Genomic DNA, 16,297 nt, shown 5'->3' on the forward strand with positions numbered 1-16,297 from the left:
TTACTTTAACCAGAGACATATATACACATATGTCTCTGCTTTAACTGATACAACCTATTATATTTGTCATCGAATGCAGCTACGCGCGTGACACCTTCCTTGGAAATAATTTATAGAACTTTAATAAAGCGTAGGTCAGTTGATTACAGTTGGTTAGTAATCATGTTGATTCTGTTAAACTGACTGTTTTATATACTTTGAATGTTAAAAAAGATGGAATGGTCTCTTCTGATACTTATGTTGAAGTCAACCCATGCTTTGCAAATTTTAGGGGGGGCGCACGCCCGCCACGCCCCTGCCTAAATCCGCCCCTGAAGTGAACAGTACCCAGCACTAAGTATTTAAAATAAATATATATTATATTATGTGACATGTCTTGAGCCTCTGTACATAAATGGGCTTTGTAGCTTTGGTTCCTTTGATTTGTAATGCTCATTAAAGTCTAGACGGAAACTGAGGAATCGCAAACTAGCGTCCTGGTGTGTTGTCACCATCACTAAGAATTGCCTCACCATATCCTAAAATAGAAGACAATCATATTAATAAACATTGTCACCATCACTAAGAACTGCTTCACCATATCCTATAATAGAAATTAATCATATTCAAAAACATTTTCTAAATAAATATATGTTAAAATGGTATTTATTGTGTGCTAATGTTTCATATTACTTGGTATATCATCTTATAGAATTTTGCCTACCCTTAGACAACTCATTTCACTTGAATTGAAAGGTTCCTTTTGTTTTAGCTGAATATTTTTTTTTATAAATATGTTTTAGCAAATTTCTCTTGATAAAAAATCATTATATTTTACAGTCAAATTATTAACAATAATAGTGCTTTCCTCTAATATTTTGCTACTTTTGGTTTATAGTCACTTATTTTACCCGGAGTGGCGAGTACATTATGCATATAAGGACAAAATTTCCTAGTAACCAAACTCACACTATATTTTTACTATTCCAACTTTGGTAAGCCTAAATTAAACACGAACAAACTGTTGACACAGACATATTTCTTGTCTATATGTAATTGCTATTAATGCAACTATGGAAACAAGAAAGCTAAACTATATCTATGACTGACATACCTTAAGTGATACCCCATATAAATGACCTTATCACTAACTTTGTAAGATATGCAAAAGTTTAAAATTTAAATAGACCATAACTGAGAGGCAGGTCTCCATAGAAATAAAATGTGCTTTTCTAATACAACTAAAAGCTAAATCAATAATTAAATAAAAACTAAAACAAATTGCTGACACCAACATCTGAAACAGAACACCTAAATCTTGCTTTCACAACCTAATTAAGGCTAATCAAAAACTTAAGTGCAAGATAGAAGGATACACAAAGTTGGTTGATTTTAAGGTCAATAGATCAAAGTCACTGATACAAAAAAACTAGAGGCTCTAAAGAGCCTGTGTCGCTCACCTTGGTCTATGTGAATATTAAACAAAGGAAGCAGATTGAAAATTGACTACAAAGGTCAATAACTCCTACAGGGGTCAATTGACCATTTCGTTCATGCTGACTTATTTGTAGATCTTACTTTGCTGAACATTATTGCTGTTTACAGTTTACCTATATCTATAATAATATTCAATATAATAACCAAAAACAGCAAAATTTCCTTAAAATTACCAATTCAGGGGCCGCAACCCAAAAACAGGTTGTCCAATTCATCTGAAAATTTCAGGGCAGATAGATCTTGACCTGATTAACAATTTTACTTCATGTCAGATTTTCTCTAAATTATTTGGTTTTTGAGTTATAAGCCAAAAACTGCATTTAACCCCTATGTTCTATTTTTAGCCGTGGCGGCCATCTTGGTTTGATTGCCAGGTCACCGGACACATTTTTTAAACAAGAAACCCCAAAGATGATTGTGGCCAAGTTTGGATCAATTTGGCACAGCAGTTTCGGAGAAGAAGATTTTAGTAAAAGATATATAAAATTTACGAAAAATGGTTAAAAATTGACTTTAAAGGGCAATAACTCCTAAAGAGGTCAACTGACCATTTTGGTCATGTTGACTTATTTGTAAATCTGACCTTGCTGAACATTATTGCTGTTTACAGTTTACCTATATCTATAATAATATTCAATATAATAACCAAAAACAGCAAAATTTCCTTAAAATTACCAATTCAGGGGCCGCAACCCAAAAATAGGTTGTCCAATTCATCTGAAAATTTCAGGGCAGATAGATCTTCAACTTATTAACAATTTTACTTCATGTCAGATTTGCTCTAAATGCTTTGGTTTTTGAGTTATAAGCCAAAAACTGCATTTTACCCCTATGTTCTATTTATAGCCATGGCGGTCATCTTGGTTAGTTGGCGGGGTCACCGGACACAATTTTTAAACTAGATACCCCAATGATGATTGTGGCCAAGTTTCAAATAATTTGGCCCAGCTGTTTCAGAGGAGAAGATTTTTCTAAAAGATTACTAAGATTTACGAAAAATGGTTAAAAATTGACTATAAAGGGCAATAACTCCTAAAGTGATCAACTGATCATTTTGGTCATGTTGACTTATTTGTAGATCTTACTTTGCTGAACATTATTGCTTTTTACAGTTTATCTCTATCTAAAATAATACTCAAGATAATAACCAAAAACAACAAAATTTCCTTAAAATTACCAATTCAGGGGCAGCAACCTAACAACGGAATGTCAGATTCATCTGAAAATTTCAGGGCAGATAGATCTTAACCTGATTAACAATATTACCCCTGTCAGATTTGCCCTAAATGCTTTGGTTTTTGAGTTATAAGCCAAAAACTGCATTTTACCCCTATGTTCTATTTATAGCCATGGTGGCCATCTTGGTTAGTTGGCGGGGTCACCGGACACAATTTTTAAACTAGATACCCCAATGATGATTGTGGCCAAGTTTGGTTAAATTTGGCCTAGTAGTTTCAGAGGAGAAGATTTTTGTAAAAGTTAACGCAGGACGACGACGACGGACGCCAAGTGATGAGAAAAGCTCACTTGGCCCTTTGGGCCAGGTGAGCTAAAAATACAGATAAACTTTGTGTTTTAACACAGTTATATAAAGATTAAAATTGTACAGGATTCTCGTGTCAAAATAACAGCTATTGAAATATAAATATTTTATAATTCTCAGCTCAGCAAGGTTTATGGTAAGTGCCCCATAGACCATGGTATGTGCCCCATAGACCTGACAGATCTTTGTTAGCACAATTATGTGTACAAGAACATATAAATATCCAGTAAACAGAAAGTTGATGAGCGTTGAATGTGAAACAGCATTATTCAGTATAGTGTGTTCACATTAAGCTTGCAACTAAATTTCGGACAAAGATGTGTATTTCCAGAGGAAAATGTTGAGAGAAGTACAGACCAACAGAGGTAAAACAGCATACTCTCTTCTTTTGAGCATGGTATTAATTTGATATAGCTTTGTATAACCTGTACCTGGTAAGATTGAGACAGAACTGTTAGCCTTGCTCTTGTAGAAGGGATAATTTGTTTCAGAAAACTAATTCGTCTTAGCTGCTCATCCTCCTCCTCTTCATCAGTCACTTCCCAATTACCCTGGGGAAAAATCAAGATTATCAAAAGTAATACAAGCAAATCTATGAAACCAAAAAACTGTTCTATTAAAACATGTTACATGCTACAATAAAAGCATGGTATCATTGATGACGAAAACTTATCTATAAATAAATTCTTTTTCTATGGTTTTGGAATATTTTATTTGGGTGGGAAATCTTTATCTTCCAGCAATATATAGTACTGAATTTTCTCACATGATTCATAAAGAGGAAGATCATAATTTTATGATTAATTACCTCTTTTGATCTGCGCTCTCGTCTGTGTCCATAACATCTCCTAATATCTAATTCTTGTGTTGCTTCAGAATAAAAACTATCTTGTGCAGCTTGGAACTCAATTACCAGATCAAATATTGTTCTTAATTGAGTGAGAATTTCCTGTAAATGAAAAAAAAACAACTATTGTTATGTGACTTTGCAACACTTCATATTTTGCCTCAATCATTGTCACTCTTTCTAGTTGAAATACATAAGAGATGTAATGGTTTTTATAATAACAGAAAGAGCCTTGATTAAGTTTTGAATGCTTTAATCTTCAAGTTCATTCAATAGAGAAAACTTACATTTTGGATATTTCACAAAAGAATCCCAAAGGCAAGGTTATAACTGTTAGTAACTACACAAAAACAAGCATTCTGAGAGTGTTTCATGACAATGCATAGTCCCCTATCAGTTTAAAATTAGTTGTCCTGGAACAACTTGTCATGGTGCTAACTATATAACAAATATCATGTCAATACCTTGAAACTCGACATCAAAAAAGGTGTGGAAAACTGATTATTGGCATGAGTGGAAAATTGACTTGCCGGACTGACAAATAAACAGATGGAGACAGTGAAATCTTAAGTCCCCTTTAACTTCAGGCTAAACAAGCCTCATGTTATAAATTTGAAAATTTAACTGTCTTGAGTAGATAAAAATCCTAGCACATAGATATATATAAATTCCTGTAGACTAAAACAACATTCAAATGAACAAAACTTATTTACAGATGAATTAAGAGATACCACTTCCAGATTGCACTTTATAAATACAGCTGTTTCTCAAACCACACCTCTTTTGGGGAGATTTAAAATATTCATAGAAAAATAATTTTGTTTACATACTTGTTCCCAGTTATGCTCTCTGTGTTCCATCTCATAGAGACATAACTTGGAAATGTTACCAGTAAATATCCATGTGCATATTGTTTACATTGAAATCTATGGTAACCCTTCATTCGAGGTAGGGGTAGTTAATAAAATTAGTGTTAGATTAAACTATGAAAAGTTCAGGGCATATAAACGTTGAAAATATGCTGCACAGCCCTATATTTTGACCTTTGAAAAAATTGTAGTGCATATGAACTTTCAATTCTAGGATAAGATTTCTTTCAAAACTGAATAGTAAAAGTGGTACAGTTTTAGTCATAATTGGAGTTCCTATGGGAAATTGCATTGTCAATATTTACAGAAATGCAACCTCCATGAAGATTTTTTTTTTTTTTTTTTTAAAGCACAGGAACCTTTTTATAAGAGAACAGGAGAATAGGTGGTTAAGAACTTAACATATAGTGTAGATCTTGTTTATTGTTGAAAACAAATGTTAATCTCTAAATGAGATTTTTGTGAGTAACTTGATTTATACTGATATACCGTAAATTTCCTTTTATTAATGCACAACAATGATAATAAAAACTGACCCTGGATTGTTCATCCAATAGACATCTGGCAGTGATTGTATCTAAGAATTGCTGATGAGCTGCTATTATATAATCTAAATCCTCTGCTTCTTTCACTTTGGTTAGTAGTTCATCCCAAGTACACTCTAAAACCTAAATATAGAAAAACATGAACGTACCTGATATTAATACTGTTATTTATAAAAAGAAAAAAAATTAAGAACATTTAATTATATCTATGTGTTTAATGTTGATATTTAAACATAAATTTCATTTTCCAAGAACATTTCAGAGTATTTAGACATATCTTTACTGTGAGACAGAGTAGTAATTATCTCTATAGATAATTTAACCTATATTCTATACCATTCAATAGTCATTGAACAAATAATAAAGAACATATACATATAATTATGAAAAAAACATTGATAGGATATATACCTAAACCTCTAGAGATATTTCTATTGCAGTTTAAAAAGCATTTAAGATATTTTTAATGACAAGATTAATATCTTACAAGCAACTAAGTTCAAAATTTTGTTGACTTTTTGTATATTTACTGACAAACAAACCAAAGTATGATACTAGCCATTAAAGCATAAAATTGAGGTCATTGTCTTTTGTTAGTTATACAATTACTTGGAAGTAATGTAATTACAACAGTAAAATTCCAGTTTATGCTAAAATTGTTCAGAAAATAAAATGTACTTACTTCAAAATTAATATAATATTGAACTTGTTGTATAAAATGAACCATTTCTGCAGCTAATACATGGCACTGATGCAGAATACCTGTCAATTCTATAAAAATAAAAAAGTGTTATGCATAAAACAAACACAATGGTCCTGAATAAACATATTGTAAATAGAAATTTAACTACTGACAGTGCATGAGAGATGATCACTGGTTTCTTTTTACAGTTAATCTAGAATTGTCCATAGATAAAGTTTATTGTTTAATTGAACAAAATACATAAACCACACCTGATCTAAGATACTGAATCTAGAAATACAGGTTAACGTGACGGTACCCAAATTGCACCTATTTTGACAGTTTTTTCACCTACGTTTTTTTATAATTCAGAAAAAAATGTCCATACTGTGTTTATTTTTGTGTTTATTTTGTAGCCCTATCCTTCGTTATTGTATAGTTACACTTTAATTTTTAATTCATATTGAGTCATACAAAAATGGGTTTGAATCAACCTTCAAACTATCCATGATTCTGTAATGAGGAGTACCCAAATTGCATCCATGCTTAAATTCACATCGTTAAAAGTCTAATAACCGAGCTTTTGTTTATTTTTTTCAAATATTTTGAACAATTGGATATTAGTCCATGCTTACTCTTCATATTTTACGAAATGGATACTCGTAATATATTGTATTTGCTAATTTTAGAAAGATGACGTTTTGATGACGTCGCATGATGACATTTTCGAACATTTAGCTTTTTCAGTAAACAGTCCATCTGTTGATAAATACTGTGAACGTTTTGTGTATATCTAAATATGTTTACCTATGTTGAAAGACGTGCATAGTATTAAATAATAAAAATACAAATTGTTTAGTCTCTAGGAAATCTTGTAAGATTATCGTTGCTATTTTTTTCTAAATAGGTGCAATTTGGGTACTTGGTGCAATCTGGGTACCCTTACGTTATACCATAATTTCTTGTATAAATTATATGTACTCTCCAACTTGTTGAATTCTTGGATAAATTTTTATATATATGCCCCATTTTTATGGGCATTATGTTTTTGGTCTGTGCGTCCGTCTGTGCGTCCATCTGGCTTCAGGTTAAAGTTTTTGGTCGAGGTAGTTTTTGATGAAGTTGAAGTCCAATCAACTTGAAACTTAGTATACATGATCCTTATGATATGATCTTTCTAATTTTAATGACAAATTAGAGAATTTCCTCCATTTTCATGGTCCACTGAACATAGAAAATGATAGTGCGGATCCGTGTACCGAGGACACATTCTTGTTGTAATTTATTTTACAAATTCTACTATAAATCTGAACTTTAACCAAACACTTACAAGTGACTACAAAATAGTAAATGAAAGCTATATTAACCATAAAATATGTTTTGCAATGTATACAGTAAAACTATTAGACTGCATAGTTGACTGTACATCTACTACTTACTGATTATGATTTAATTTATTGTTTGGAGTCTTGAATATAAATTATAATATCATATAAACTCAACATATCCAATGATTTTTGTCGAGCCTTCGACTTTAGTCCCTTATTACTGGACCATGAAATGAAGCTAAGGTCAAGAAAGTCCTGCCTGACAGATATGTTGACAAAGCATCTTTACTATTTTTCCAACTGAGAACTCATATTATATACCTGGAATGGCCCTAAGCATGCGAGCATTGGATATTTGGTTTTTCCAGATCATGGCAAGAATATATTCCATCCTTTTAGCTCTCCATAGAAAGTTAAACACACGTAAATACATGATGATGCATTCTGGTGTAAAAACCTAATAAAATAGAAAACAATCATTCATTTATTTTATCTGCAGATCTTTAGGTCCTATCTTAACTACTACAGTCCATCAAATATTAATATTAGCTCTGTATGAAAAAAACTTTCTACATATTTACAGTTCACTACATAATTCATGCAATAAATGAACAGCAGAAATTTAACCAGACACAGCATTTGATACATTAAGCAAAATGTAAACAGCTTTTTAATGCAATTAATTTCTACTTAAAAGTATTGCAGTCATAGGAGAAGCATGCTAGTTCTTTCTTAGTTTATAATTATATATTAATTCATTTGCATGGCAATTTACCAGTTTCTTTTCCTGCTTTATTTCATTTAACTTGGGTAATTGCTACTGATTTCTGTTGGACTTTCAGTCTTTTTTTAAAGTTAATTTCATGTTAGCAAACAAATTCAAAATCAAAGTGTTTCAAATCTGGTGAAATGTAAATTGAAAATATTCACAAAATTTTTATTTATTTCATATCACAATACATACACTACCAAAAAAATCTCTTTATTAAATTATTCTATTGAAAAATGTCATATGAAATAGGCAGGGAATCGACATTAATAAATCTAATCTTCAATTCATCAGACTAGCAAGTGTCCACAGTTACAGTTTACATCTTACTTACTGTTCTAATAGGACCATCTACATGGTAATCTAAACTGAAAACATCCCAGCCTGTATCTCCTGGGGATACCTACAATAATTATCATATAACAATTGAACAAATATTTATAATCAAAGCCTGTATCTCCTGGGGATACCTACAATAATTATCATATAACAATTGAACAAATATTTATAATCAAAGCGCTGTAAGCACTGCAGGCAGTTAACCAAAAACCAAGGCAAACATAATTATGAAAACTGTGGCAATGTTGCTTCAACTTTTTTTTAAAGATTTAAAACAAACATTAAACATTCATATATAATTGTACATTTATGTTCATTTAATGAATTAAACATTAAGGCAAATAGTTTATATTTTATCAAGGTTTTCAATACCCAGAAGAAATTAAGAAAAGAGCATATCAAGCCATTGTCAGACCAAATGTCGAATATGCAAGCAGTGCATGGGATCCATATCAAGAAAACCACATCAAACAGATAGAAATGGCGCAAAGAAGATCATCACGTTTCATCAAACATCAATACAGCAGAGAACCTGGGTCAGTTACGAGTCTACTGAAGGAGCTTTAACTACCATCATTAGAAATAAGACGGAAAATAAAAAGGCTTTGCTTATTTCACAAAGCTTTACATAAAAAGATAGCCATAAATATACCAGATTATGTAGAACAACAAGGCAGGACAACACGGCAATACCACCGAAGCAAATTTAGAAACCTTCAAACCCCAACAAACACCTACAAATACAGCTTCTTTCCACGTACCATCAAAGACTGGAATACTCTACCAATAAGACTGTTAAATATAGAAGATGCAGAGGCATTCAAGAACAGCCTCACAACTTATTTAACAGAGTAGTCAACGCAACAAACATTTGATTTTAATTTCACATGTAAATACGTTTTTAATGAGCATCATATTGAATGACCAAATTAGTACTTGCGTGATGGGTCTTAGACCCTTTGCATTTCAACGATATAGATGTAGATAGATAGAATAGCAACGCACATGACCACGAATGATCATGAGTCATTCATGAGTCAGCAGTGGTACAAATTTGCAATGATTGCAGTTCTTCTAGTTGATCGTAGTTGTTCGTATTAGTTGACTGTTAGTAGTTCAATTTGACTTTAGTATGAGCTTGTAAAAGTATGAATGGACTTGCTTCCCTGGAAAGGAAACTGAGTTTGTGTTGTACAGTACAAAAGTTATGAGACAAAAATCAGACAAATAAAATTGAGAATGGAAATGTTTACTACTACAGGGATCAATGGTGAGGTCTGACTGACCTGTCCATAGTAAATGTAAATGACTCCCACCTTCACCCCAAGTCCAAGTTTGGAATAAAATGACAGGTGTTAGGTTCTAGCAAAGTGATATGCATATGTGTTGCCTATGAGATTGACCTTGCATGTCATTCAATCTTTTTTGAAATGACAAACAGGAATAAAAATGGTTAAGGCGTCGGTATCTCAATCTTTTACAAGTCCAAAACCCCTATTTTTCATTTGATTTTTTATATTGTCCCATACATGAATATATATGGTTTATGGGTGGGGTATCTTGACCCTTATTTAAGTTTTCAAACAGGAGGGGGTGGGGGACCCCAGTGAATTCCCCTATATTTCATTTGATTTGTTATATTGTCCAATACATGAATATATATGGTTGAGAGGTGGGGATCTCATCTGTTTCTAAGTTATCAAACAGGGTTGGGTAGGGTGACCCTAAGGACTCTCTCTATATTTCATTTGATTAGTTCTCATGCTCGAATATATATGGTTTAATTTAAAGGTGGGGATCTCGACTGTTTCCAATTTCTCAATCAGGTGACTGCAGGGACTCCCCCTATATTTCATTTAATTTAGAGTTGGGGATTGCAACTGTTTCAAAGTTCTTTTAAAACATGAGGGGTGGGGTGACCACAGGGACTTCCCCTATATTTCATTTGATTTGTTATATAGTCTTATACATGAGTATATATGGTTAAGGGGTGATGATCTCGAAATTTTCCATCTCGAAATTTGTTGAGTTCTCAAACAGGAGGGTGTACGGTGACCATAGGGACCCCCTTATAATTCATTTGATTTGTAATATTGTCCCATACATAAATATATATTGTTTAAGATTGTGGATCTCACCCTATATAAATTCTCAAACAGAAAGGGGTAGAATGGCCCCACGAACTCTACCTATATTTCATATGATTCCCATACATGAATATATCGTCGCTATTATGCAAAAACCTCGTATCTAAGGTTTTGATAATTTTACACCAGGCAGTAAAAACTGAAATCTTTTATCGCTTTTTTAGAATTAAATATGTATGTTCCTTTGTATGCCAAAATATCTGATCTTTTAACCAATCAATTACCAAGACGAGCAAAACTTTCTGCTACTATATTGTATTTTCAAAGTTTTTCCTTATTCTTAAGCTAATATATTAGCGTTGCGAACCCGAAATTGATTAAACTCTTCCTGTTATAATGTCAGCTGCCGGGCAAAGTGTTTTTCTTTTGAAATACAATATTTTCGCACAACATAATGTCTCACCAATCCGACTACACTTTTTCGTCATATGTCAGAATTCGGATTAATGATTGGTTAGAAGATCAGATATTTTCGCATACAATGGAACATACATACTTAATCCAAAATAATCGATAAAAAGATTTCCGCAAAAAATTGAGATACGTGGTTTTTGCATAACAGCGACGATATATGGTTTAAGGGGTGGGGATCTTGACCGTTACCAAGTTTTGGTCATTTTGGTCTCTTGTGGATAGTTGTCTCATTGGCAATCATACAACATCTTTTTTTTTAATATAAGAAACTTCCAGCTATTTTAACTGACCTATCAAAATTGAGAAGAAGAAAAAACCCTTGAAATAGCAGAAATATGTTTAACTTGAATCAGAAAAGCATTTAACATGCATTACCAACATTTATCGCTGATAAAAAAAAATTAAGCTGTTAGATAAACTGTTCTCAGCTGTCACATTGTATTGGATTTTGACATTAAAATTGGTGTACAAAATATTTTCTTCTTTTTCTTTCTTTTACATATATCTTTTGGTTTTCAATTCTAGTGTTTATATTTATTTACCATGCATAGATGTATTTTGTCACCTGTCAGGATTTTTATAGCTTTTTTAAAGCCAAAACCCGGGATTACCCTTATTCGCTTCCGGAATCGGATCCAATATTGTAATCTCGCGGCAGCCATTTTTTCAATGTTGTTCTCTCTCGACAGATAGTGGAGCCTCGATAGTGAGATACGATTTTACTCGGATTTACACATTATTTATCGGCGATTTTCTGTGTAAAGCTAGCAGTTGAATAAATTGAACATCTCTGTCATGAATAGTAATGAAGAAAATAAGCTTGAGATCGTTTATTAGGAAACTTTGGTAAAAATGTTTGCAAAGTTATTTTTTTTATTTTTCTTTCGAGGTCCGTCGAGCATGTCGGCGTAGCTAGAAACCAAGTAGAAAGTTCGACTGCAAAATTGGAAGGTCACAGACCTCGGACCACCGCTTATTTAAACCCCTGCGTCCAAATTGAAAAGATACGAAAATTTCGTCTTCTAATTCAAAATTGCCGCCAACTAGTGACGTATATATACGTAGTTGACTACGTATAGATGACAAACAATATTTCTACGACTTTTGCAATTTGGGAAATCTTAACTACTTGTCTTTAATGATTTTCGGCAATTAAATATTTCATACATTTGCTCTTTGACATCTTAGCCAAAAGCTCAGGGGACAAAAAAACTACAGAAGGATTCCTAATGTGCTCTACTTCCTATGTGCAACTTAAAAACTTTTGGGAAAATCGACGATCATTTAAGGTTTTTCTTGTCATATTTTTTGTAATCCAGAATGAAAAGTATGAAAAAACTGCCTAATAAGTTATAAATAATATAGTAGTCATCTAGATGATAACAAAGGCATGTATTTCAGCATTTATTGGGTAGCACACAAATCCAGGGTGCTCGCATAAGGCAGCTTAACTGCCTAAAAATCTTAACTCATATTTCATTCTGCTTTTATACAGCTCTGACTATGATGTATAGGTTTTTCTCAACGATGAAGGCCTTACAATAACCTATAGTTGTTAATTACTTTGTCATTTGATCTTTTATGGAGAAGTGTCTCATTGGCAGTCATACAATATCTTCCTATCTTATATTTAGTTGGTATTAACAATGAAACAACCCTATATCATATATATTTTTACTAACCTCTAACAAGCGGACATCCAGTCTCTTGAGAATATCTGAATCATCAAACTGAGCATTTGTGGCTCTGATTGCTGTCTCTAGTATTCCTGTCAAGTTGTGTAGATATAAATTACCTGCTGGCTTAGCTAAATCTTCTCTGAAAACACATTATATCATGAAAGATATATGCTTGAAATACTAAATTAATGTAATAATGAAAAAAAAAATGCATGCCTGAGTTTTTTAAATTTGTAAATATATCCACTACTTTCAAACATCATATTTGTATATTGTTTCTATTGATTGTAGACTGTAGTTTTTATTTCAACTATTATATGTATAAAAATAACTGTTTCAGGAAAGGTGAGCAGTATAAAGTCAAATTATTTAATATTTATGATAGGTTGTTATGTTTAACCAAATACGGTAATGCAAACGCATTATATGTGATATGTAGTGTATATAGTGTACATGTATGTGTTCAAGTTTACGTAAAGGTAAATACTTTTCATGAAGTCAAAAGTCTATTGTTTAGAAACAAAATTAAAGATCATCACGTGTCATTAAACGTTACATCAGAAGTAAACAAATTTACCTTTTCAAACTTCTACAATGAGTATAAAAATAGCATCAATAAACGTAAATGGCTTAAGAAATGTTAAAAAATGTACATTAGTTTTTAATTGGATTGTTTTACAAAACATAGATCTTGTCTGTTTACAAGAAACACATTGTACACAGGACCAAACTTGGCTTTGGAACAAAGAATGGAAAGAATGGGGGTGGTGAAAGTTTTTGGAATTGTGGTACAAACGAATCGAGAGGTGTGGGAATTTTATTAAAAAACGATTTTACGCTTAGCTTTGATGTCCCAATGATAGATGATAAAGGTAGAATGCAAATTGGTGAATTTAAAACTAACACTGCAGTTTACCATATTTTTAATTTGTACACCCCAAATAAGGGTTCTGAAAGGAAACATTTTTTTGAAAACTTGAAAAACTTTAAAAATGACTTGTATTCAGATGATGGCACAGACCATTATAATATCTTTTTAGGAGATTTTAACTGTGCGTTAGATAGGAAGTTAGATAGATCCCCTTCACACCAAAATGATGACACAGGCTTAAACGAGTTGAAAAATCTTCTATTGAATTTTGATTTATATGATATATGGCGATCTAAATTTCCAACAAATAGACGGTATAGTTTTCAAAGAGGCACGATTTCAAAATCATGAATAGATTATATTTTTTGTACGAAATCCCTTAGCTGTAAAGTTTTAAACACACGTATAATCACATTTCCTTTTAGTGATCATGACATAGTTACTTCAAAAATAAAATTAGATGACATTGAAAGAGGACCGGGAATGTGGATCATGAATCTAAATACAATTAAGACTGATGAATTTTCAAATGCATTTAAAACGTTTTGGGAAAATTGGGTTAAAAACAAGAATCGATTCAATAGCATTCAAGAGTGGTGGGATGTTACAAAATCAAAAATTAAATTTTTGACCATGGAAATTAGTCAAAAACTAAACCGTTTATCAAAACAAAATAATGTCATTGATTTAGAAAAACAGCTTGAAAAATTGAAACTTCAATTAAACGAATCAAATAAATCATGTGACAAAATTTCAGAATTAGAAAATAAAATTAAGGAATACTATACTAAAAAGGCAGTCTCTGCAAAAATTAGAGCAAGAACTAAATGGGCCGAAGACGGGGAAAAGTCGACAAAATACTTTTTTAATTTAGAAAAGAAAAATGGGCAGAACAAACTATGGCAACGTGGAAAAACAGAAAACGGTGAGTATAAATGTGACATTGATTCAATCTTAAATGAACAAGTAAAATTTTATACTAAACTTTTTGCCACGGAAGGGTGGGACAAAACAGTGGGCGAACAACTTTGTCAATTTATCGTAGACAAGGTAAGTAAGGAAGATCAAGAGATGTTAGATAGAGATATAAATATCTCAGAAGTAGAAAAGGTACTAAAATTACTTATAAACAAAACAAATCACCTGGCGAAGATGGTATAATATCAGAATTTTATGTTTTATACTGGGATATAATAAAAGACGATTTCTTTAGTTTATTACAAGAAATTTTTAATGATACTATATTGAGTAACTCTCAACATAAGGGGGTCTTAACCTTATTACATAAAGGAGGGGAAAGGGAAAATATAAAAAATTGGAGACCACTAACTTTACTAAATTGTGATTACAAAATTATTGCAAAGATTCTATCTGAAAGACTTAAAATAGTATTGCCTAAAATTATTCATACCGATCAGAAGGGGTTTGTTAAAGGTAGAAATATAAGCGAGGCTAACCGAATGATTCAGGACATTATAGAATATATTGACAACGAAGATGAAGAAGGAATTATATTATTTTTGGATCAACAAAAAGCTTTTGATAGGGTTGAATGGGAATGGATAGATTTTGTATTGGAGAAATTTGAATTTGGCGGGAAATTTAGAGCATGGATAAAGATGCTATTATATAATGCTACTACGTGTATCAAAACTAATGGGTTTGTATCGAGATACTTTTCTATTACTCGCTCCGCTAGGCAAGGGTGTCCAATAGCGCCTCTGTTGTATATCATACAAGCTGAACCCATGGCATGTGCAATAAGGGGTGACATTAAAATAGAAGGATTAAAATTACCAGGAGGGGGAGGGAACTTTATAGAAACCAAATTATGTATGTTTGCAGATGACACCCAGGTATTTAATAAAAATGAAAAAATCTGTAAAAATACTTTTAAAGTTTTGTCCTTATATGAAAAAGCTTCGGGTTCTAAAATAAACTATGACAAAACAAAAGGATTACTATTAGGGGCTTCTAAAAGAAAACGATTTAAATTTGATAAAATCAAATGGATCACAGGCAATGTTAAAACTTTAGGGGTGTGCCATGGTTATGAAATAGATGACAATGATATTTGGAGAAAAATAATAGAAAAGGTTAAAAACTGTGTACATGTATGGAAAAGTAGGAAGCTTACATTTAAAGGTAAAACACTTATAGTAAAAAATATGATACTTTCTCTTTGTTCTTACGAGATCGAAATACGAGGAATTCCGGATAAATATACTAAAGAGCTAAATAATATAATTTGGAACTTTATATGGGACGGTAAAGTGAACCAGGTAGATAGAAATGTCTGTTGTTTGGACGAAATAAAAGGGGGGATGGGAATGGTAAGCATAGATACGTTTATAAAAAGCAAACAAACAAAACTAGTATATCGTTTAATTCATGAGCCATTGGAAAGCTGGAATGCGATCGGTAAGTATTGCCTTCGGAAATTTGACGAAAAATATAATGACACTTTTTTTGTATGTAAATGTTCAAGTTTAAACAGTTAAGATATGAACCAACTACCACAAATTTATCAGAAAATTATAAATACGTGGTCAGGATTTATTCAAAATGTTGAAATACCTCCATATAAAAGTGCTATTTTAAATACGAGGTTATTTGGAAACTTCTATTCGTTTCAAAAATAAATCATTGTTCTACTCTTCTTTTTTAAAAAGCGGTTTCACAACTATCCAGGACATTTGGAATTTAGAAACTACAGATTTCATCAGCTGCAATGAAATTTATAAGAAGTTGATTGATCGAAGAAATTGTATTTCTGAATTTTCAAAAA

General features: G+C 31.9%; 1 protein-coding gene across 2 annotated transcripts in view; it reads right to left on the reverse strand.

Annotated features, from left to right (window-relative positions):
* Positions 1-311: 311 nt before the first annotated feature.
* LOC134711820 (gamma-tubulin complex component 3 homolog) overlaps positions 312-16,297 on the reverse strand; it is a 48,212-nt gene continuing 32,226 nt past the window's right edge. For both annotated transcript variants that reach the window (XM_063572722.1, XM_063572721.1), the window contains exons 19-26: positions 12,642-12,777; positions 8,394-8,462; positions 7,612-7,747; positions 5,963-6,051; positions 5,272-5,403; positions 3,828-3,968; positions 3,451-3,570; positions 312-518 (exon numbers count right to left, since the gene is read on the reverse strand). In XM_063572722.1, coding sequence (XP_063428792.1) covers positions 363-518; positions 3,451-3,570; positions 3,828-3,968; positions 5,272-5,403; positions 5,963-6,051; positions 7,612-7,747; positions 8,394-8,462; positions 12,642-12,777 — 979 coding nt within the window. In that variant the 3' untranslated portion in view covers positions 312-362. The remainder of the gene's footprint in view (positions 519-3,450; positions 3,571-3,827; positions 3,969-5,271; positions 5,404-5,962; positions 6,052-7,611; positions 7,748-8,393; positions 8,463-12,641; positions 12,778-16,297) is intronic.

Source organism: Mytilus trossulus, chromosome 3 (assembly GCF_036588685.1).
Source record: "Mytilus trossulus isolate FHL-02 chromosome 3, PNRI_Mtr1.1.1.hap1, whole genome shotgun sequence".
Taxonomy (NCBI): domain Eukaryota; kingdom Metazoa; phylum Mollusca; class Bivalvia; order Mytilida; family Mytilidae; genus Mytilus; species Mytilus trossulus.